Here is a 24,351-nt window from a genome sequence, read left to right as displayed (position 1 = left end):
TTCCACACATGAAATTTATTGCAGAAAAGGGAGTCAAAATCAGCATCATTAATTAATTCACTGGGGAACCAATTATTTAGCCTTGATTCCTCTAAAGAAAAAGTATTTTTTTTAAGAAAAAAGCAAACAAGGAAACGTATGAATGTGCTGAAGGATGTACTTTTGATACTGCTTATTAATACAGAATAGAATGTTCTGTGCTTGTGAACACATTGTGAGCCCGAGCTGCCTTCTGGCTACAGCCCCCAGCTGTGCCCGAGCCTCAGCAGCTCTTAGCAAAGCTGCCTGCAGTGACACAGCACTAAAGAGCTGCCAGCACTCACTTCCTCCTGCAGCCATTGGACACCAGGTACTTCTCCATCTTGGCCAGCATCTTCAGCTTGTACAGCCGGAACGCCTCGTTGCGGATCTCGCCCAGGAGGCGCCTGAGACAGGAGCAAAAAACGCACAGCCTTAAATGCTGACCACTGTCAACACATCAAAAATCCAATATGCCACACAGTGCCCTCCAATTGATCAGGATGAGCTAGAAAAAACACCCTGCTAAAACCAGACCCAAGCTGCCTGCCTGCTTCTCCACCACGGGGCACACTCAGGAGAGCACTTCATTCATGTTCTTCCCAACATTATCCCAAAAGGGACAGAACAGCAGAGAGACAGAGAGGTTCTTCCAAGCCCACAGACTACTGTCACAGTCACATTTTCTGAAACATCCCTTTGAGAAGCCTCAGAGAAAAAGGAAAACAAGCCCCTATCTTATTTGCTTCTCCTGTGTTGTGCTCACATGTGGAATGTGTTCGGAGATGGGTTTCATATGAGTTTTGTTTTGACTTACTGGCCAATCAGGGTTGAGCTGTGTCACGACTCTGGAAGGAGTCAAGTTTTCTTTATTACCTTTTTAGCCTTCTCTAAGTATCCTTTCTGTATTCTTCAGTATAGTTTAATACAGCATTCTTTAATACAATGCAGTATCATAAAGAGTAAATTAGCCTTCTGAGAACATGGGGTCAGACTCATAGCTCCTTCCTTCCTCGGGGCACCCCACAAACACAACAGGCTACTGAGCCAGAGCAAGCCATGGCCAAAGGCCCTGAGGAGGGAGGGAGGGCTGTACCTGTTGGAGGCCAGGTCAGTGGGAGCCCAGAGGACGTGGCAGGCAGCAGGAAGGCCGTCACGCCCAGCCCTGCCCATCTCCTGGTAGTAGGACTCCATCTCCTTGGGGGCGCCGTAGTGGATCACCAGCCGGATGTCGGCCTTGTTGATGCCCATCCCAAAGGCCACCGTGGCCACAACGCACTGCAAAAACAGCAGCCACGTGCCAAAGAACAGGCCTGGGTTAGCTCACACACACTGGGTGGGGATCTTCATCCTCAAAATCCAGCCTGAAACACACCAGCTTCACACCCACTTGGGTCAGGGCACAGAATCATAACCATGAGAGGGATGACGTGCTATGGCAAACGCAGGAGTGGTTTCAAGCAGCTGGTCTCAACAGGCACAAAACAGGTCATGAAAAGGAACACAAGGAGTCCCAGGATATCCCTGCTGCCCAGGAAAGCAGCAGCTCGCAAAAGCTGTGCTCTTGTTCCAGCTCCCACCATTTTCCCTGGATGCCATGGATTTTTGAGGGAATTACTAGAGAAATTCAAAAGATGAGACTGGAATCTTATTCCTGCCAGCACAGACCAGCAATTTCTTCATTCAGAACTGCAGACAGAGGACATGGCTAATATAGGTTGATATTCCAACACTTTCTTCCACCAAAAACCCCCCAGTTCTAAACAGAACCCAAGACACTTCTGCTTCCTACCTGAATTTCATCCCTCATGAACTGGTGGTGAGTGTCTCTCCTCTGCTTGTTCCCCATGCCAGCATGGTAGGTACCACAGGTCACGTTGAGTTTATTCAGTGCACACACCACCTGCTCAGTGGCCTTTCTGGTAGGGCAGTAGATGATAGTGGGGCCTTCAAACTCATACACAGAACTGCTGAAAGTAACAACAACATCATGTAAAGATAGAGAAGAAAAAAAAGCCACCTGTCTCTAAAAAACCACACCTGAGGAACCAAAGCCAGGGTTAAATCCTTACCTTCCTTTCCTAGTTAGGAACTGCTTCAAATCCCTACAGATGTCTCCACTTTGGTGTCCAACTTCCAGGTACAGGTTAGGTCTGTCAAAGCTGGTGCAGGTGACCTGGGGATTCCTCAGGCCCAGGCATTTCACAATGTCCTCTCTGATCGAGGGACTCGCAGTCGCAGTCAATGCAATAATGGGGATCTGCAAAGAGATGTACAATAACCTTCAGGACCTCTCACTGAGCATTTTTTACACCTAAAATCTCAAGAGCCTACTGATACAGAATCTAAACAGGCACTTGAATGTGTTTATCATTGGATGAATTCAGTAATTTGAAAAATATACTTCATATTGAGCTTCTTGAACATTTTAGACTGCAACTTTTGAGAGAGCAGACAAGAACACGACACTTGAAATGCAAAGTTTTGTTCTGAATGTATCTTCCACAAGACTGCAGTAATTAATTGATGTGATTAGCTAAATTTAGGGAATATAGGATGACACTGACAATAACAGCATGTTAAGTTCAGGTCTAAACTTCTGAGCTTATGCACTAAGTGCTTGAGGAGTGTCTGGAAATCAGTGGCATGCTCGACCAGCCACTCAGTCAAGTAAGACAAAACCCTCCAATATGAAACCAGAGGCTTAGGGACATCATCATCCTCAGCACAGGGACCCAAAGCAATTTAAATTCCTTAAGTTTCTGGAAGTCCAAGTTGAGAACACCCTTGGTTTAAACACTGGCAAAAACCTACAAAGCCCAGTCACTGACAGGGATGCTCCAACTCCCAACCAGCACGGTCAGCACACTCAGAGCACGACATGAAAAGGTTGATATTTCCCAACTACCACACAAAACCCTTTTCTGGTATCAGAAACCCAACACAGCCAAACCTCACCCAAGGAAGGGTCTTCTTTAACAAGCCCAAACTTCTGAAGGAGCTCCTGAAGTCGTGGCCCCACTCGGAGATGCAGTGAGCTTCATCCACAGCTATGAGGGTGATACCTGGGGGACAAAGCACAGCACAGCAAGCTCCAGCTTGCCTGAGAAACCACCAGCAGCACTTGGGGTCTTGATCCTGGAATGCTTTCTGCTGCACCACTTTTAAGGCATCTTTGATAAAAGAGGCCCAGGAGCTTTTAGACTCTCCCCTGCCCACCACAATGCAAGCTCCATTCATCCAACATCCCTCATGTGGATCAAAATCTCAAACTAGCTCCACCAGGACCTTTTCCCCCTCCCTGCTTCTCAATCACAGGCACCAGGAAGATTTCCAGATGTCAGTTGTTGTATTTCCTGGATTGGAACACAAAGCCTGATGGTCGCAGACAAACACATATGATTTTTTTCATCTTGTGTGATGAATGGGAATAAATGGTGTCACTACTCTCACCAAGAAATGGGTGAGAAGTCTCCAATTACCAAAAAGGCCTAAACATAATTATCAATGTCAGCTGCCTGGAAACTGACCCACAGTCTTACCTCCAACTTACCAACAGTTTGGTCAAGGTCCTGAAGTAACTCTAAGTTCCCTGAGCAAAACTCTGGAGTCATGTATATGACTCTGTACTGACCCCTGAAAGATCAGAAGAAAATACACTGACACAGAAAACAATTCAATTCAATAAAATCATGATAGCATTGAAAAACAATATAAGAACAGAGTTCTGATGGCAAGCAAGAGGAATTGAGTCAAGTCCATAGAAAACATTCCAGAACCACAGGAAAGCAAGGTGCCAGCCTTTAGAATAAGAAGGGACTGTTTGGTGCTGACAGATACAGGTCTAAAACCTGACTAAAATCAGGTATAAATCAGAACACAGCAGAGTCACCAAGCTCCATTTCCCCAGCAAAAAGGCACTGGAGGGTGGCTGTAGGCTCCCACACCCCCAGCCTGGGTGAATGTAAGCAATATCCTGAGTGCCAGGTCCCAGGGCTGAGCCAGAACCAGGAGTTTCATTGGTGATGGAGCAGGGAGACATCCTACCCCCCTCAGCCGCCCTTTGTCACAGCCCACAGTACCAGAAAGCTCGGCTCAAACTCACCCTCTGATGGAATCCTTGACCTGTTTTGACTGAGCTGAACCAAGGAAGCAAGCTGGAATCCCTGTCATTCTGCAGGAATAAAAAAGCACAGTCATGAACAGACTCCCTTCTCCAAGCTTTAGCTTCCAGCCTGTGCCAGCATTTCTAAAGGAAGTTCAAGCTGTGAGGTCAGACACTACTTTCTTCAAGGATCTTTGTGTGAAACACCTTTTGAAAAAGCAGGAGTGGTGCATGTCTCTTCCTGCCACCCAAATGCTCTTGCACTTGCCCTCCAGCAGTCTCCACAAGACACACACTGGATTAATAGGAATCAGAGAAAGGAAGGCCATTTTCCTTGCACAAATTCACAAGTAAAACACCCAAAAAAAATGTTAAATATATTTTCTTTAACTCTTCACTGCAGCAGTTCCTCACATTTGGATGTAAAAGCTTTACTAGCCCACAATTTTTCACCTTGTTCAATCTTTTGTGACCTCCTGATGCTGCATCTGCTACTTTTAAATCAGGTGGCTGGTTTTTAATGACATAATAATTATCAGCCCAACTGACTGATATTTTACCTCTTAGCTTGGTGGTTTGCTGCATTTTCTCAGAGCCCTCGTTTTCCACGAGCCCATGTTTTCCTGCTCAGTCCAAACTGCAGCCAGACTGACAGACAAACAGCTGCAGTCCGTACAAATTCAGTCTCCTTGGCCTTCAAAATGCATGACCCACTGGGAAGGCAGTGAATAAACCCCTTCCAGTGAGGAAAAGAGTGGAAAAGTCACAGAGACATCCTGCTGAGCTGTCCAGCTTAGGCTGTCCAGCCATTCATCTGCACACAGCCACAGTGTACAGCAGGAAATGCCACACGTAACTGATGTTCTTCACTTCAAAACGTCTTCATATCCCCTCTAACACAAAAAACTCCTTCTTCCCAGAGTGGACAAAGCAGCAATGAACCACACAACTCAGCATGAGTCCCACAGCATCAGTGCAGAACTGTCAGAGGTGAGTGGCTCTTACAATAGGAAGTGAATACATGTCGAGAAAGCATTACCAGGTATTAAAAATCAAAGAGATTTAATCTTGACAACACCTAAAACCACTCATGTCAGAGTGATCGGGCGTCACCCACAAGTTCCCACCTCAGATCTCTGAAGAAGTGAAGAGGCCAGGTGTTGGGAGACCTACTACACTGTCCCTCTTGAAAGCCTGTGCTGCAGCTTTGATCTGCAGCACCTACAGCTCCCAGCTATTCTGGGTTCAGATGCCACCCCTCAGACCCAAAGCAAACCTTGACACAAGTCTGACAGCCTCAAACAGCTCCCCCCCCGCTTTGGTCTGGGCACAAAAGGCCTGTGAATCCCGAAATAAGTGCCTTCAGAAACCTCTCAGCAGCATCCATCCTTGGCAAGCTCAGCCTCTGGTTCACCCACGTGGCAAACCCAGGGATGTGAGACAGCTGACACAGGCTGTGTGTGCTCCCTGAGAAACACAAGCCCTGCAGCTGACCCCCAACAGCCTGCTGCTAAGGGGAGCCCCCCAGCGAGGCCACAGGCAGGACCCATGTGTGCCCAGGGGGCAGCCAGCAGCAGCCTGGCACTGCCACCACGTCACTCACGTCAGCTGCAGCACCTGGTCCTCCATCAGGGAGATAAGAGGGCAGATGACAATTCCTGTTTGCCCAGTGTAGACAGGAGGAAACTGGTAGCACAAGCTCTTCCCATAGCCTGAGAGGGAAAAAAAAAAAGCAGAAGTGAGACACCATGGTTCCTATGCAGCTACAACAGACAACTCTGACACCCCAAAAAACCCAGCCATGTTTGCTGTACTGCTGTCCCCCAAAAAGGGAATGACTTTCTATTGTTTCTTAGGATGCAGTGGTAACTCACCAGTTGCCATGACAACAAGATTATCTCTTCTGTCTCCCAAAAGAGAATTGATCACTTTCCACTGGACCCTTGAAATTAAACAAAGGGGAATATGTGATTTTGGCCACCACAGACAACAAGTAAATTGTATGGAACTGCATATTGTGTTGGATTGTGGGTTAAAGGGACCCCTGTGGCTGCCTCAGAGCGCTGTCCTTGCCGTCTGCAGCCACTCAGACACCCCAAGTACTGCAGGCAGGGCCAGAGTGGGATCTCTAACAGGACTCAGGCAGGCAGCACTTGAGGCACACACTCACAGGAGATCACAAATAACACCTGCAGTTTTCACAGCGTTTGTGGACCACTTATCTCCAACTTAAGAGAGTGTGAACAAAATCTGGATTTGTTTGTTGCCATTTTTTTCAAGTAAGCAGTAATAAAAACATCATCCAGGCTGGAGGAAGGGCAGGAACACCTACCCCAGTGTCCATTTTAACAGAAAACATACTCACGGTTTAAAAGAAGAATGCCCAAAATAGGTCTTGAGACACATGATGTGGCTTTCTGCAGGCTCTGGCAGCAGTGGATCTTTAGTGGGAGAGAGCAGAAAACACTCATTTGAGATTACAGTTTAGAAAGATAAAGCACTATCTCCACAAACAACAGTCTGCTCATGGTTTGTCATGCCCAGGGGTTAGAATTTGGGCAATTCCAGTGAAAAGAGAGATCTCAAACTCCAGATTATTTTCAGACTGGAAAAAAGGATTAAAAAAAGCAAAGAGGCTCCTCAGAGACCCTGCATGAGGAGGAGAACATATGGCTTGATGAATGAGATAAAGCACTAGGACTGCAATGCATAACTGCATCATCTGGAACAGGATCACCCAAACAAGTCAAGGTGTGCTCCTCCTCACATTTCAGCTGCTTTTCCCCATTTCATTTGTCTCCACAGGGAGAACCCCTAAGCAAGTCACAACAACCCTCAAGGCAGAATTTCTTCAGCAATCTGTCACTCAGCAGCAACAGGAGAAGAGCACAGGCAGACAGGGGAGCTGTCACCTCCCCTGTGCTGTGTTCTGAGCAGGTCCCCCATACCCCCAGGTCAGTTTTACTCCCATGAAGCAGACATCAGCTGACCATGGCACAACTTCACTCTCTCCCACCAAGCACACCTTTGTATTTTCATCTTGACACAGTCCAAGCTCCCCTTAGAAATCCAGGTGAGCTTTATCTTCCTGCTTTGAGAAAGCAACCCCTAAAAGTCACTGTGCTTCCACAGCTGCTTCTACAGACAGTCATTTTTAAAAAATTACATCACCATGCACTAAGACTTTTAAAAAAATCATACCCAAGTATTCCTCCTCCTCTTCCTCAATGCCATCATCTTCATCACCATCTGGTGCTACATCCACTTCAGGAGTTTTCCTGGCTTTACTGGACTCTCCTTCAGGTAAAACTCCTTCACAATCATCTACATCCTTTAGAGACTAAGCAATTAAGAAGAAAAAAGTTATTTTGGAGCATGGAAGGGTAGATAAAATGCTTCCCTGAGGTAATATGATATGGGAACCAATTTTTAATCCAGTTACTGCAACCTTAATCTAGCAGGTGGATCAAGTCCAAGCTGGTGCAGTAAAGATGACACAGGAGGCCAATGATACTCCAGTCTAACCCCAGCAAATTGAATTCTTTAGGCATCCATCTGTTTATTCTGTCCCTCTTCTGTAAGCAGCACCTTCTGGCTCATATTCCCTCCCCTTAACTGTGCTCCCAGAGCAGCATCATTCTAAAAAAAAAAAATTAAAATAAACCCTTTGGCACTCACTTTGAGCATCTCCATTTCCAGCTCTTCATCACTCTCAATGACACAGGACACGTTTTGTTCATTGTCTGTGGAACATGCCTCCTACAAAATCAACAGGATTCTCTTAGGAGCAAAGTAACTTCTGAAAATTTAAGATAGTTAAGCTCAATATTCAGCTCTGAGACCTGTCCATTAAAAACAAAACATCTCAAAGAAGTATTAGAATTACCAAGTGCTCATTACCTCGGGTGCAGCTTCACTGCTCAATTCCTTGGCAGCCTGATGTTCCAAGACCTGCAGCTCTTGCTCAGTAATGTCCAGGGACATGAAGTCATCCCTGTCCTCTCTGTCTGGGAGCCTGGCTGCTGGAGCCCCATTTTCCAGAGCAGTGTTAGCTCTCTGTGCCTCCTCCCCACTCATTTCCTCCTCCCAGAGGACAGCCAGCGTAGCATCAGAGCAGATGTTGAAGTCACCTTCAGGTTGCTCAGCACATTCTGCTTTCTGTGCCTTGACACTTGCTGACTTGGCTTCAAAACGTGTTCTGTTTGCACCACAGCTCCTCTCCAGCCCAGAAGGGGAACCTGAGCCCAACAGGGTGGTTTTCAAGGCACTGATGTTCCCTGATATCTCTGCCAGTATTTCTGTAGCCCTAGGAAGTAAAGTCAAGGAAGGTAAAGCAAAATTAAAGAGGCAGTTACTACACTTCAGAACAAAATTCAGCCAAGCTCAGGGTCAAATCCCTTGCAGTCAGACCAGTGACAACACCAATTCCTACATATACAAAAATACATTTTCCTGGAAAACAACAAACAGGTAACAGATGCCTGTTCAAAGACATGCACTTTATTGTGTGGGACCTGGGAGATCAAAAACAAAACACTGACGGTGGAGGCAGAGAAGTCAGCACAAAACTCACCTCTGGAAATTCTCCAGTTGTCCAGAAGAGTCAGGGATGTGATAAGCCAGGTCTGTTATCTCTGCAGCCAGGGAAGCCAAGCGCTCCTTCACCTTCACATCCTCAGATGTGGCATCTGTAACCAGTACAACAACTAGTTAAATTTGTAATAATTAATTTGCAATAATAACAGCACCTCTATGTCAAGAACTCCTGTGCCTGCATCCCTACAACATTTACAGCTGGTAAAACAGCATTTCCCAGGGCTTAAAAAAAATCAAGCACAGAGAATCAGGCCAAGCTTTTAAGTACTCCAGCACTGCATCTCTTCCATCACACAAGCTCAGGGAAAACAGGTACACAATGGGAACAAAGCAGGGCCTCCAGCTGCTGGAAAAGAGCTGCTAACACACACATGCTGACTAAACCAAGGCCAAATCCTGCACCTCAGATCAAGGGGACAGCACTGCCACTGCTGCTTTTGGCAAGAAATTAAAATTCAGCCAAAACAAAAAGGTAACAATCCCCTCACCACCCCTTTTTCAGCCTTAAGCTACCTGTAATATTTTCTTTATTAAACATACAACTAAACAAAAAAAGCAATATTTTAAAATCTCCTCTGACAAAGTAAATAATGTCAAGCTGCTCTAAAACATTTGGGTCCTATTGACATGCCTCAATAAAAACATTACTTCCTAATGTGGCTTGTTTTGTGACCCTATTTCATCTTAAATTAGGTATTTGTCCCTGCATCAGCAGCACTGAAATGAACTCACTGAATTGTTTCCATAAACAAACCAGAATGACAGCGGGAATTCTTCCCATCCCTGTGTACAGCAGAGAAAACACAAACACACACCCTAAGAGCACCTTCCTACATCCTATGGAAAACAGCCACAGAGTATGGTCACCCTGGGCATCCAAGGCCTCTCCCTATCTGCTCCCTCTGCAAGTCATCTGGAATCACCAAGAAGCCAAGCAAACCTGACTCTATTTTAATATATATTTTGATTTCCCTGCTGGGAAATGGAATATGCAATTGTACATGGAATAAATTCCTTATGCCTGGATGGACAACTCACCTTTGCTCACAGTAAATAATTTTGGGTCACTCTTACTCATGTTTTTCAGTTTTTCATAAACAATGTAGCCAGCCTAGGAGGGAAAAGAAATAATTAGTTCTCTGTACTCCAGAGAGAAAAAATAATAACTAAAAAAAAAATTAATCAGGAGTTAATCAGGCAGATCATGGCAGCAATGCAGTGTGACCAGCAGAATTCCAAACTGGAATATGCCTCCCATCATGCTAATTACCACCCTGACTCCACTGCCCATCAGGACTAGTTACATGTTACAGAATGCTGCCCTGCACAAGGGCCAAATGCTGACTTGGGATTCCCTCTGGAATGGATCCTGTTACACAGATCCCAGAGTGGGTCATCTCAGCGAGCTGGCTGCACACAGAAAGCTCCCAGTGCCACCACCTGCTCACCTCATTCACATTTCATGCCCTGCTCCAGGAGAAGAGCTACAAACACACCGAGATGGATTCAGTGTGTTTACTATTTCCCCTGGTATGAATAATGAGCTCCAACAGAAAAACACAGCCTAAAGCCAGCAATGTGCTAATTAGGCTACACGTGTTGAAAAAGAAACAAGTTACTCCCTCATGTTTTCCTGGGAGGCTCCAATAGGCAGCCCAGGTGAACAGAGCAAAGTGGGAAAGATGCACTGCCTGGAAAAAAATGGCTACAAAAGCTGAACCAGGCACAAAAAACATTTAAAATGTTCTCTGTACTGTTTTGGGTCTTCACAGGGGTTAAACCCTCCATGGCTGAACTTTGAACTAAACTACAAGTCAGAAAAGAAACCCCTGACCCACTTCCCTTCCTCTAAGGCTAGAAATAAGAGACTGAAGGAGTGATGTTCTCCCAGGGAGCAGGTGGCACCTGGTAGCATATTGGTAAAACCCTTCACAGAACTGCAGATAAACCAAAACTCATGCAAAATATTGAAAAAACAGCGACTTAGGGAGAAGCACAAAACTCGGATACATCTGAACTCTTCCTGACAATCCATATTGTGGTTCTCCTGTATTAGCCACCAGTGAAGGCTGTGTTTCTCCCAAGTTGCTTTTGAATATCACCACCCATACTGTATTTAACAAGGTTTGGGTTAAAAAAGATGACAAAACCAGAAGGCAACACATCCAAAAGTGGTAACAAGGGACTAAAAAAATACCCAGCAGCTAGGAGCACAGTGGAGAAGGGCTTCACTCCCTTCTGAGGAGGCTGGAATGCTGATCCCCTGTGGTACATACATAGGCATCTGTGGCTGCATAGAGCTTCTGCTCCTCGTTGAGTGGAAACTCCTCCCAGTTGCTGCAGCGGACGGACTGATCCTTCAGCAGCTGCCTGCCAAAAAGGTGCTTCACCAGGCCATTCAGGCTCCACGATTCCTTACACTTCAGCTGGGGAAAAAGCCCAAACAGAACACCAAAAGCAGAGGATTTGTTTATAAAGGAAAGCATCTGCACCTCCCCAAAAAGAGCAAAGCGTACTCAATCCCTTGTTAGCAGCAAACAGCTCTCGGGGTTAGTCAAAGCATACTTGAGTTTTTCAAAAAGTAACTCCTCCCAGTGCTGTCACACTATCAAAAACATGAACCATCTGTACCAAACAACCTCTGGGTTGATAAAATAAAAGCCCTGGACTTAAACAGCACCGCCTCTCCCCTCCAGGATTTTCCTGTTATTTGCCTTTCTAATTAGAGCAGCCCAGCATCCAGCACCAGGGATTTACCTAATAAAACCACAGGAATATTAAAGCCTGCCTCTGTGTGCTGGACATCTTTTGTCAGGCTGAAGCCAAGCACAAAGCAGAGAAGAGCACAGCTCTAGCCCAGGGCTCCCATGCCTCCAAAAGCTACCCCAGCAGGCTGCAATTGCCTTTGCAATCCCCTGTCAGCCACAGTGGCTGCACCCTGCTGTCCCCAGAGCCAGTCTGGGGAACTTGGCCTTGGTGCCCAAGGATCCAGGCCTCATGGGCACAGCATGCTGCTAGTCCAGCCTGGAAAATGTGCCCAAGCACGGAGCTCAACAGCAGCAGTGCAGCATTAGCAGCTCACTGCCTTGAGTCTGGTATTAAAAAAAACCCTCCCAACTGTTCTTTTTAGGCTACCCCAGCCCTCTCCCTCCCATTGTGCCATTGTATATAACCCTGTTCTTTTGTTCTCTTTCAAGTTTATTTTTGGTTTGTTTTCTCTCCAGCAGAAGACTTTTAAGCTGCTATCAGAGATCACATTGCTCATCTTCATAACAAATTATCCCGAGTCAAAAGACAGGTTAAAAAAAAGGGAGTGACTGAGGAAACTCCAGGCTGAAGAAGTACCAGCTCCTTTTGCTGCCTGAGCAAAACAGTTAATTTGTATCATCTCCAATCCAAACTCCACAGGGGCTCCCATGGAAAGCACTGAGCTGCACCACAGAAGGAAGGAGAAACGTGTGGAGAGACCAAGCACAGGTAAGGTGCACACAGAAAGAAAAGCTTTAAGGAACATGCTAGAAATAAAAAAGACTTGGAAAGCAATGAACCTTTGGCTCCTTTTCCTAAAAGGACAGCACAGGTGGCCCTGCATCAAACTATCTCCAACACAGAACTGGAATTGAGGGCCTGCCAAAGGCAGCACAACCTGTAAACAGCAGCTGTAAACAGCAGGTGCTGGAAGCAGCACCCACACCAGAGCTGATGGGACACCAGCCTGAGAATCATAGGAAAGCAGATATTCCTACAGAAAATCTATTTCCAGACTCTGGGGCAGAAACACCTCGGCAGGGAGGGCTTCACGGAAGACCTTGGTGCCCCCCCCTCCAAGAAGCAGGGCTGCCTCCTGGTAGCCTGTTGTGGAGGCCCAGCCACTGCTGGGACAATGCCACCACTGCCAGCAGGACAATCCATCCATTTCCATCCCCAAGAATGAAAGGAAAAGCACCTGCAGCTGAATTCAAAAGGCACATCTTGTAAATACTTGAACAGAGCTGAGAGGGGACAGATGTTGATTAAAAACTGGCTCACTGAAAGACAGTTTGCAGGCTTGGAGAGGTGATTTTAAGCAGTTTCCAAATCAGTTACAACAGATCTCTGCTTTATTCCACAGAACAGGTTTGCTGTTGGAATGGAACTCCAACCAAGCTAAGGAAGCCTCCTTTTGCACAGCAGCACCATAACAAGATTCCCTCCCACAACAAAAAGGTTTTAGAGTTTTACTTTCTCATTAGCAACGTCAGCCAGCTCCACAAAGCTCTTCAGTTTGATCTCAAAGTCACTCATCAGCTTCCATTGATCTCCCTCAATTCCTACGCCAACCTTTTTAATTGTTTCATCTTCCAGCAGCCTTTTGAGTCCCTTGGGAAAACCTAAAATAGATTAAGCCCAAACATGAGAAACTAAATACTGGAAGATGCCAGAAAGTCGAATGGAAATGACAAAATCCAAGCACAAAGGCCATCTGCAAAACCCTGGATTTTAAGGGAAAAGCCACCTTCTGTTTATTTGATTTCTCCCTGGGATCACTGAAAACTTCAACTGGTTGTGTTGGGTCATCTGCAGATAAGCAAGAAGGAAATACCTGAAATACACAAATCATCCTGCACCTGAAAACAAACCAAGTAAAAAAACCCAAAACCAACCCCAAAAGCTTATTTGTCTTTGTTAAATCACACAACAAAAAAAGCAACCCCTCACTGGAAAAGACACTTCAATTCTCAAAACTCAGTGCTCATTACATGAAATCAAACATTATTTTACTATCTCCCCCATAATTTCTTGACAGTTTTTGCTATTTCATATTCCTGGGCAACAGTTGAAACCATAAGCATGGGAAATCACCAGCAGCACAGATTCTCTGGAGACAAACTCAGAGCTAAGGCTGGACTGCTCCAACAACAGCATTTGGAAAACAGAACCCACCAGCCAGCTGCTGTGCCAAGCCCAAACACGCCAGTCCTGTCAGCAGGCAAAAACCCACAGTGCTCAAAGATGCACACAGATACTCAGTTTGATGTTTGGATTTCTCCCAAACTGATGGCACAGCAAACCTGGATCAAAGGGCATTTTCAAGCTTACAGGGCTGAATTAAAGCAGGCAGCTTTCTCATCTCGTTTTCCACAGGAAGAACAGCACCAGACACTTCATCCTTGAACAATAACAGCCTTTTCCTCCCCTGTGTGTGTTTGCTCCCATTTAAAATTCAGAGCATCTTATTTAAATCCATACCTTCAGGACCCCACAGCTGGATATCCTGAATTAGTCTCAAGTGCAAATCTAGTCCCTGCAAACACACAGAAGTGCACAGGCACACAGTGCTCACCTGCCCTGGCTTTCATGGCAAACACCACCTTTTCTCAGCCCTGCATTTTGCATTTATGTACTTCAACAAGCACTTGGCACCACTGATTTGATTTGTGCACAATTGTCTCTGCCCTTTGCTGGCTGCCACTGCACATTTGCAGCCACAGCCAGCTGTGCTGTGCACTGGGAAATTGCAGATCCACCCCAAAGCTCAAAAAAATAACTGGTAACAACCCCCCAGAGAGCAGCAGCCTGGTGCTGTGAGAGGCAGACAAAGCACAGCATTCCCAAAGCATGTGAGCCATAGGAAAAGATGGGAAATGCTCCACGTGTAGAGGAATTCAATCAAATAAAAGCCTGCATATATATACAAGGGGTTTTCACCTAAGGGAATCATCATTGCAACCTTCCAGGATGGGCACTCCCCAGTGTTCCATTTCCAGCACCTCATCCCTAGAGAAGTAAATCATAAAAAAAAAAAAAAATCCAAGTTGAAGACTGTGGAAAAGCTACAATCTGAGAAACAGGTCACAATTTGAGAAATGTATAAGGAAGTTAAAAAAAAAACCCTAAAAAATGGAAAACTATGAGCAATCCTCCCAATAAATAAATAAACGTGGATTTGCCATTTATACACAGTCCAAGAAGGCCAAATTCCTCCTGCAGGAGAAAGCTTTTTTGCTAGGACTTGCAGCTTTTTATTGTGGTTTGGCCAGGATTTCTGCAGATCCCATACACTGCCCTAAGAATCAGAAACTGGCTCTGGTCCCTGCACAAGTCACTCAGCTCAAAGTGCATCCTCCACCAGCAAGAGGAGGCACTTTGGAAAGCCATCCAGAAGGAAACTCCCCCTTTTGCTGTACCACAGCAACCACACAAACACCTCCCCTGCCAGAATCAGAAGCATTGCAGCTCTTTATGGCCCTTGTTCCCTCAGCTTCCTCTCCTCACATCATTTTCCTTTGTGTTCTCCAGCCTCCCTGATGGAATAGCCTCCAGCAATTAAATTTTCCACCCCATTTGCTCTAAATGACAAAGGATTGAACACCAACATTAAAATTATCACTACTATACCTCAGCATGAGTCCCCCAGGGAAATCAGAAACCTCTCCCAGGCATAGTTTTAATCTAACATTTTAAACCAAAGGTTATAAAATTGCCATCTCCTTCCCTCATCCCTATTTTCCCTATTTGGAAGCTTTTATTCACATCCATAATGAATTCAGCCTCTGCTAAGCACACCCCCTTCTCTCCCCACAGCTGCAGCACACCAGGTACCCAGTACTCTTTCCCAAAGCTGATGTCATACAATGCAGGAATTGGGAAAAAAGAGCACAAGAGCCATTATTTTTGAGGCTTCTTGTTGAAGCCAAATTAAAAAAAGAAAAAAAACCCAAAACACAAAAAACCCACGGCCTGCTAAAGATAGGTACACTGTTTATCTGAGCACTAAACAGAAAATTCATTATAGGAGCAGGGAATTAAATTTTTAGAACTGGAATAAGATATTCTCAGACAGAAAAATAGCCAGAACCTGTTTTCAAGCACACCTAGGATTGTCTTAATATATAAGCATGACTCAAAGAATAAATCCCATTATTTTAGCTGGGAAAGGGGAGGAAAAGGATGGGTTTTTACTGTCCCATGTGCTAGGATTGATCAGCCATTCCTCAAGGCTTCAGCTCAAAGACAAGCAGGAGACACAGTGAGCAGTTCATGCCCCAAATAAGAGAGGGAGCACAGTACCTGCCATGGAGGAGACGTGGAACAAGTAGCACCTGTCCTCAGCCACACACATCTGGATTACAGCTGTTCTGGCCATCTTGCCCTTGGTGTAGGAGGGGGGCCACTCGATGTCAAAGCCCACAGCAGCCCCCTCTGAGAGACTCTGCCTGCAAAGGAGCAGATATCCCCACGTTTACCTGCTGCTCAAACACCTGGCACTGACAGCCAAGGTGCCCTGCCACACCTGCAAGGCACAGAAAGCATCTCACAGCTCAGAGCACTTGGTGCTGAGCCACAGAGCCCCTGAAACGCTCCAAAACCCTGCAGATCTGCCTGCAAACACAAACACACGTTGTTGGCAACTACCTGCAGGTGGCAGGTGCAGAGGACAGGGACAGAACACCCAGCAATGACCAGCACATCAAAACTGAACTGATTTCCTACCAATCAAATCAGAGGAGGGCAATGGGAAAAAAAAACATCTCAAAACCTTTCCCACACCGCTCCCTTCTTCCCTGGACTCCCAATTTTCCTACCTCTTCCCCCTCACCACCACAACAGGGAGAGAACCTTTAACCCCCACTACTAAAACTTGATCACACAGGCCTCAAAACAGCCAGAGGAAAAAAAGGATGGAATGGTTTTTATTCCTTTGAAAACCCCTCCTTGATTCACCCCATGACCCCTCAAAAGACAGTTCTTTATTTATCCCACAGCACTGGAAGTGTTGTACAGAACTTTTTTTTCCCCCAGCATCATGAGCTGTGCTACACAAAATGGGAAAATACTAGTGTATCTGCACCATGAATTCACTGTATTTTCTTTAAACATGCAGTCCCAGTTCATGGATTAATTAGGAATTCACACTTGTCCAAGAAGCAGTGAAGCCCATGGAATTATCCATCCTGTGAAAGGCACTCAGTCTGCATAGGAGCCCTCACACCCTCTGCTCTGAGGGACTGAAAGGCTCAGCAATGGCATCTCCCACCACCAAAGCCAAATGGGAAACCATTCCCAACAGCTGAGCCCCTTCCCGAAAGACAGGAGCACTCCAGGAAAGAATGAAAAAAAGTGAGTGTGAGCTGTTACCTGATATCTTCTGAGAGAAGAGAACAGTCATTGGCTTCATGGCTGTAAACAACAGAGCCACAGAACTCCAGGAATGGCAGCCCATCCTCCAGAACACTCCTCTGGGCACCAGGCTTCTGAGAAACCAAATTTAGGAGAGTCTGGCTATCTGCCACTCCTGTGCTCACCAGGGACATCCATCCCAGCCAGGCTCACACAGCCCCTTTAGTAAAACATTTGGGATCCTGCCCCAAATTCTCTAAGGAGGACTCAGTGGACCAAGAGTCAAAATTACTGTTGTTTCACCTGATAACTTTTAATATCCAAGCTACTAAGCATTTACTAATCAGCTAAGCATTTACTCCCCGTTTTTGGAATAAAAGCTGCTGAACTGCACCCTCTGCTTCCCTCTTCCCTCTTTAATTAATTAATTATCTAACTGTTGAAGCTGTTACAAGGATGGTCCCTCCTCCTGGGTATTTTTATACTGAACATTTATACATTCTCCACAGCTAGGTTGTTCTGCAAAGAGCCTGCAAAGAGCCAGCACCCACCTTTTTGTGCCCCAAGGAAGCCTCCTCCTGGCTGTCTGTCAGCATCCACTGGGGATACTTATCCTGCAGGCCAGCAGCTACCACAGCCATTTCTGGCATATTTCTGCGATTAATAAAAAGAAGAACAGGAAACCAGAACAGTCAGCAGCTCAGGCGGATGTCAGCTGTCACTATCATCAGGCCTGCACAAGGTCGTGAAAATATTTCCATTTTTTTGATTGCTTTTCAACGCTAAACATACTTTTCCCTCCGTGCGCAACAGCACAACCAACTGCCCCCTCCATTCCAACGCCAAAAAGGATTTAGACATTAAAGTACGGCAATAGCTAACACGCCTGATTTGCCACAGGAACGAGCACCCTCTGGGCTGGGCAGGCTGCCGAGGCCCCTGGGAGCGGCTGCCCTGCTGCTCCCTCAGCGCTCCCAGTCCCCCAGCAACGCCCTCACCGCTTCACCCGTTGTCCCCCCGCAGCCTGCGGCAGCAGCCCCGAGCGCGGCGCGGGGGCTCCGGGCCCGTTCCGCCGCCGCGGCCTCTCCGCGCCCGCTACCTGGGAGCGCCCGGCCGCCCTCACGGAGCCAGCGTCGCGCGCACATTGCGCGTCACTCCGCGGCGCGCCTGAAATACGCCACGGATGGCGCCCCGCCTCGGCTCGGGTTACCCGAGGTGACGCGCACGCGCGGTGCCGCGGCGGCCGCGGGGCACTATGGGTGTTGTAGTCCCGCCGCCGTGAGGGCCACGCACCCCCCGGCGCCCCCCGCTCTGCCGCCGCCGCCGATCTCGGCCGGGCGGGGCCGGGGCGGGCCGGGGAGGGCCGGGGCGGGGCGGAGCGGGCGGCGGGGGAGAGCCAGCCCGTGGCTCTGCGCGGCGGGGGGGGGCGGCGGGGCCGCCGGCTGCGGGCGGTGGCGGCGGCGGCGGCTGAAGGGCAGCGGAGGCGATGGGCGCTGCGGGGTGAGTGACCGGGCGTGGGGAGCGCGGCGCTGGGGGGCGCGGAGGGGCCGCGGGGCTACGGGGGGACAGTGATGGGGCCGGAGATTCTGTGCCGGGGGGCGCTGGGGGAGCCGCGCCGGGGCACGGGGGGCGCTCGGGGACGGCGCTGGCAGCACTGGGGGGCACTTTTGGGGCGCTGGGGGCAGGACTGGGAGCACCGGGGGGCAGGACTGGGAGCGCTGGGGGACACTGGAGGGCAAGGGATGAAGTTGTGGGAGCGCTGGGGCAGGAGGTGGAGTGATGGGGAATGCTGGAGGGGCCGTACTGGGGCGCTGGGGGGTAGGGGGGCAGTGCTGGGGCAGAGGGGAAGGCAGGAGGGCACCACCGGCGGCGGTGCTGGGGACACTGGAGGGCTGTGAGGGCACCAGGGGCCGGTACCGGGGCCGTGAGGGGCCAGGGAGGCACTGGGGCACTAGTGGGGGGGTAGGAACTGAAGCCTGGGGGCTCTGGGGCAGGAGATGCAGCGGCGGGGGCGCTCCGTGGGGGGCAGGAGGGCAGTGCTGGGGAACCCCAGTGCCCCCCCAGTGCCATGGGAGGAAGAGCAGAGGGGGTGATGGAAGGGGAAGGCAGCGCTCGGGGACAGACCCTGCAGAGGGGAGCCGCAGCCCTGCGAGAGGGGTGAGTGCCTCCCGGAACGGGGCACCATAACCCACCCCCGTGGGGCAGCTGGAGGCTCTGTGGCACCACAGGGACAGGACAGGGGGTCTGCAGGGCAGGGAGTGCTGCCGGGGAGTGCCGCTGGAATCGGGGCTCCCTTGTCCAGCAGCCGGAGCACGGGAGGGGAAGAGCGCCCGGGATCCTCGGGCTGCGATGCTGCGTGCCAGTGGCAGCGGAGAGGGATGCAGGAGCCTTTGTAGGGAGAGCGGCGCCGAGCGGAGCCGCTGCCGAGGAGCTGAGCAGGCCCCTGGTGCTGATGTTGTCATCTGTGTCTCTGTTGTGTATTATTTCCAGCTGATTGGTAAAGATGGAAAGAGGGAGAGGAGGAGGAGGAGGAGGAGGAAGGAACCTGGGAGGCTCTGGCCTGCACAGGAACATTTATTCCCAGTCCCAGCAGCAGTACCACTACCCGGCCTCCTCCCAGGGGAGCTGCATGGAGATCCAGGAGCTGGCCTCCAAGAGGGTGGACATCCAGAAGAAGCGGTTTTATCTGGATGTGAAACAGAGCTCCCGCGGCCGCTTCCTGAAGATCGCCGAGGTGTGGATAGGAAGGGGCAGGCAGGACAACATCAGGAAGAGCAAGCTGACCCTCTCCTTGTCGGTGGCCGCCGAGCTGAAGGACTGCCTGGGGGACTTCATCGAGCACTACGCCCACCTGGGCCTGAAGGGCGGCCATGGGCACCGGCACGAGCACAGCAACGACAAGGAGCAGCATCCCCGGAGGCGGCCGCAGCACCCGCCGCCCTCGCCCCCGGCCTCAGTGGGCTCCGAAGAGCCCCCTCACAGCGTCCTCAAAACGGAGTACATCGAGAGGGACAACAGGAAGTACTACCTGGACCTGAAGGAGAACCAGCGCGGGCGCTTCCTGCGGATTAGGCAGACCATGAGCAGGGGACCTGGCATGATGGGCTACTTCGGCCACGGCTTGGGACAGGAGCAGACGATCGTCCTGCCGGCGCAAGGCATGATCGAGTTCAGGGATGCTTTGGTGCAGCTGATAGAAGAATACGGCGAGGGGGACATAGAGGATCGCCGGGGGGGAGGTGAGGAGCCCCCGGAGCTGCCCGAGGGCACTTCCTTCCGAGTGGACAACAAGCGCTTCTACTTCGACGTGGGATCCAACAGGTACGGCATCTTCCTGAAGGTAAGTGAGGTGAGGCCGCCCTACCGTAACACCATCACAGTTCCCTACAAAGCGTGGACACGGTTCGGGGAAAATTTTATCAAGTACGAAGAAGAGATGAGGAGAATTTACAACAGCCATAAAGAGAAAAGAATGGATGCCAGAGGGGACAGTGGTGAAGAGCAAGAGGGTCTGGAATAGAGTGCATTGGACGATTAACCAAACAAAGCAAGCAGAAATTGGTGAGAGGGACTGACCTATAGTAATTCCAAGTTGCCCCCGTTTTTTGTAAAGTCCTTTTCTGGTAGTTCTTGCTAACTCCAGTACATAATGTTATAGGAGTCTGGTTATCACGTTAAACTATGCCCAAAACATCTCTGTGTGTCTTAGGAAAGGACCAACCTCCCGAGTCCGTATGAGTCAGCTGCTTCGAGTGTTGGAGACTGTGGAAGTACGAGTATCAGCACAAACAAAATCCGGCACCCTGACCTTTAAATAGTCTAGAAAAGGCTTGTGTTGCACTTAAACACGATACAAAAGTACCCCCGCCCTGAACCTTACCATGAAATGTATCAGTTTCTGCTTATCACCAGTTTTTCAGGACCGGCTTCTGCCCATGCTCGGTTCAAAGGCCGAGCAGCATTGCCGTAGAGCATTTATGGCAAAAGTCAGCTCCATGTGAATCTCTGGTCTGTTTGTGAGGAGGGAGAGAGGTTTAAAAGTTGGTATCTCCTGGCTATTGAGTTGGAAACAATAGTCTGTTTATGGGTAAAGTCCTGATAACCCATCAGACCTCAGTCACGTGCTGGTGAAGGGCGGAAGATGTGTCATTCATCCCTTAGTTTTGTGCTGACCAGATCACCTGAGTATCCCGGGACATCGGAGTGCTCAGCCTTCTAAATTAATGGCAGTGAATGATAACCCACTCCTCATCTCCATGTTCTGCCCTTTAGAGGCTGGTGATCTTTTCTTTTTTTTTTTTTATTTTAATTTATTTTTAATGCATTTTGTCCGAAATTTCAGAAGGTATTTTTGTATTAGGCGTCCCGGCAGGCGGCTGTGGAGCGGGTGTTGGGAGGCGGAAGGAATGCCTCCTTGCGACCGAGGCTCCCGGCTTCTCTACCAGATTAACGTGGTTTGGGATGTGACCTGTGCGAGGAAAACCTTTGGGTGTTTTCCTCCTCACGCCATGGGGAAGACCTTTGGGGTGTTGGGTGCGCCACTGGGTTCGTGTAGAAAGGCATCTCTGTCACGCTCGCCCGTGGCGCGTTTCGGAATCTGTGGTGGATGTCCCGTTGGGTTTTGGGTGGTGCTGGGGAGACAACATCCGTGCCCTGCCGTCGCCCCCTTCCCCCCCAGCTTGGAGCTGGAGCTGTCCTTTAGCGGCTCCAGTCCCGATCTCGCCTGCCTGCCCCAAGGTTTCCCTGTCATCCTGGAGTCTTTGTGGTGTAATTTTAAATCTCGTGATATTAACTCTCTGCCTGGAGGGAGAATGTCTGCAATTACCTGGTTGGGAGGTTGAAGAAAGATTCTGTGTTTCTTAAAACGGAAAATTTATAGCATAAGGGGCTTGTCCAGCCTTTGGGCGACCAGCTCCTTCCCCCGGAACCAGTGGGAGTTTGAGCTCCAGGTACTTCTAGTAGCACGTTGCTCATCTTCAAGATTGTTTTAAGCAGGCATTACCATGTCTGATCAGATACTTGTAATCACTCAAATTGTTTCATTTCAGAGTGGCCTAGTGTGCATATGTGGACCAGCTGTTTTTCCATGCAACCATGACCTGTTTTATTTTTTAACTTTTTGAGAAACATTTTTATTTCCAACCAGACTGTTCACCACTCTGAGTCTGGAGCCACCTGCACACTGCATGGCCACGCTCAATCTGAATGCTGTTGCCTGTTAATGTCATAATGAGAAAGGTTGGGGAGACAGGGTTGGGAACCAAGAGGATAATCTGGATTTTAGTTTGGGTACTAAAACTAGTCAATCTGTTTTAACTTTAAAAAAAAGAAAAAAAAAAAAAAAGAAAAAAAATAACAGCTTGCACCAAAGTCACCAAAGAACCTTTAGGAAAATGTTACAGTTGTGACAAGAAGTAAGAAAGTTAATTTCACTGTTTTAGGTGATTCCCCCTTTAAAACCACATATAGCAGTTACAGCAACCAAGCCTTTGGCTTAGTGTCAAAAACTCCCATCCCTTTCTCCATAGGTTGCTCTTTCAGGTCCCTTTTCAAACCTGGAAGAGGTTTCTCGCTCCATCACTCGAGCAGCCAGTGAACCGCGATGAATCAGCGGGCATTGTGCGGGGTCCTGGTTCATCGGCGCTCTCACGGCTTTCGTCCCAATGGTTTTAACAGGTCAATTAAAAAAAAAAAAAAAACACCAAACCCCACGTTAAAAGAACTCCACATCCTGTTAAGGTGTGAAACCAGAATTTAGTGAATGAGTCGTTGATGCGTACGTTAGCGTATCGCTGACTGCTGCTGCCCGTCACAGTGCCTGAGGTAAAAAATTCCCTTCTAGTCCAACAAACCGGAGCTATGAATGTACGAACTTTTTACACTCTCCTTCCCGTTTCTGTGTGTGCTCGGCATCTCCCATCCCTGCTCGCCTTTGCCTCAAGGGATCGTAAAAGCTCCTGGGTTGGAATTAGCCTGAGTGGCCGCGTGTGTTGTAAGTGCTCATGCCTTCCCTGTGTTCCTGTAGCGTTGGTGAGGAAATTACTTGTGATTTGAGAGGGATGTTTTCTTCACCGTTTTAAAAGATGCTAAAAAGGATGCAAAATTGCTTTCCTTATTGCTGCCCATTTTTTAAAAAACCCCTTTATCTTTTGTTAATGAATTGGCCTCCAATGCCATTAGTTTGTTGTAAGTGTCACCCAGGAATCCAGCAACGGCCGGCCTGGGTTCTGGCACGCAGGTATCCCGTAGGATCCACTCATGCATTTACTCCCCTGGCACGGGATGCACCTTAGTATCCAAACCTGGCTCGGGATCTTGACGTTCATTGACGATCACTCGTGGGTGGAGCAGCGGCTGTGGGTTTCCATCGCCACGGGAAGCACTGGTGTTGGGTTGGGGGAGGACGGCTTTCCAAGGTTGGGTGAGGACGGCTTTCCAGGCGATGGGAAGCGGATGTTGGGCTGGAGGGTGGTACAGATGCACTCGGAGTGTAGCAATGCAAGACTTGAACGGTGAGATTCGGAAACGGGTTCCTTTGTATTTTTGGCAGCGCGTCTTCAGCTTCCCAGAGCAGTGACCACGTGGGCTGCTGGTGCCCAGGAGGGCCCGGCGAGTCGCTCGGGAACGCTGAATCCCTGATGTGTTTTAGATGTTCATTCCTGACGCCCTGAAACTGCCATGTCCCTTAAACTTGACAAAACACAAGCTTATTTGCACTAGAAAGAACGGCCAAAAACAATCCTTAGGAGGACAGGGTGAAGAGCACCGGTCTGAACCTCTTTTTCTCATGAGAGAATTTCCTATTCAAGCCCTCACCTCTGTTTCTAAATTGTATGGTCCCGGCAGAAAGTCTGTCAGTTGAATTATTAAATCCTAATGCACTTTATATTGTGTAAATAATGCCAGGAGCACATTTCTGCTCCCGCTCCGGTAAGGGGATGCTTTGGTAACGTAGTCTAATGCCGAGAGAAGCCGTCTCCTGCATGCACACGTGTCTGTTAGAGACCTGTTGATCCTGCTCGGTCCAGCTCCGCTCGTATGTTAGAGGAGGACAGGCGCTGTGTTGAGGATCCTCTCAAACCACCAAGAGTGGGATGATGATTTGGTTTTTTAAATTGCAATGTTGCAGAGCTGCTGAGCGCCCTCAGCTCCGCCGTCACAGCGGCTCCTCTCCCCTTCTGCAAACTGGGCCCCCCGTGTTGCTATCGAGGCTTAAAGCCGAGCTTTGTGCTTGTAGTCTTGACAAAGCCAAGTCCAGCAGCTGCCTCGTACCTGGCTTTCCCCACTGCTGGTGCAAAAGGTGGGGTGGTCCCTGAAAAGCTTATCCCAGATGGAAGGGGCTGGGGGGCTTCCCCTGCCTTGCAGCTGGGGGGACGTTGTGTTGGGTCCGGCCCATTGTGTTGGAGCTGGCTTTCCTGGTAAAGTACAGAGCTATGGAAGGGTTGGGAAGCGTTTTGCACTGGTGTGGAGAGGGTGCCCCGGCGAAACCCTCCCTCGTGGGCTCCCTGCGTGCAGCCTGGATGGACGGTGGA

General features: G+C 48.8%; 1 protein-coding gene across 1 annotated transcript in view; it reads right to left on the bottom strand.

Annotated features, from left to right (window-relative positions):
• The window catches only part of WRN (WRN RecQ like helicase), a 29,180-nt gene extending 9,216 nt beyond the window's left edge, over positions 1-19,964 (bottom strand). The window contains 21 exon segments of the mRNA XM_050973902.1: positions 324-425; positions 1,115-1,296; positions 1,811-1,988; positions 2,091-2,278; positions 2,977-3,083; positions 3,572-3,654; positions 4,124-4,192; positions 5,727-5,835; positions 5,998-6,065; positions 6,489-6,564; positions 7,325-7,463; positions 7,802-7,882; positions 8,024-8,429; positions 8,697-8,811; positions 9,758-9,830; positions 10,996-11,145; positions 12,941-13,089; positions 15,770-15,915; positions 16,838-16,953; positions 17,371-17,473; positions 19,848-19,964. Of these exon segments, the coding sequence (XP_050829859.1) occupies positions 324-425; positions 1,115-1,296; positions 1,811-1,988; positions 2,091-2,278; positions 2,977-3,083; positions 3,572-3,654; positions 4,124-4,192; positions 5,727-5,835; positions 5,998-6,065; positions 6,489-6,564; positions 7,325-7,463; positions 7,802-7,882; positions 8,024-8,429; positions 8,697-8,811; positions 9,758-9,830; positions 10,996-11,145; positions 12,941-13,089; positions 15,770-15,915; positions 16,838-16,953; positions 17,371-17,473; positions 19,848-19,918 (2,711 nt within the window). The 5' untranslated portion in view covers positions 19,919-19,964.
• Positions 19,965-24,351: the final 4,387 nt, after the last annotated feature.

The sequence above is a fragment of the Serinus canaria genome, chromosome 4 (genome assembly GCF_022539315.1).
Source record: "Serinus canaria isolate serCan28SL12 chromosome 4, serCan2020, whole genome shotgun sequence".
Classification (NCBI taxonomy): Eukaryota; Metazoa; Chordata; class Aves; order Passeriformes; family Fringillidae; genus Serinus; species Serinus canaria.
Note: the sequence above shows the minus strand (reverse complement) of the source record. Positions and strands in the feature narration are given on the sequence as shown.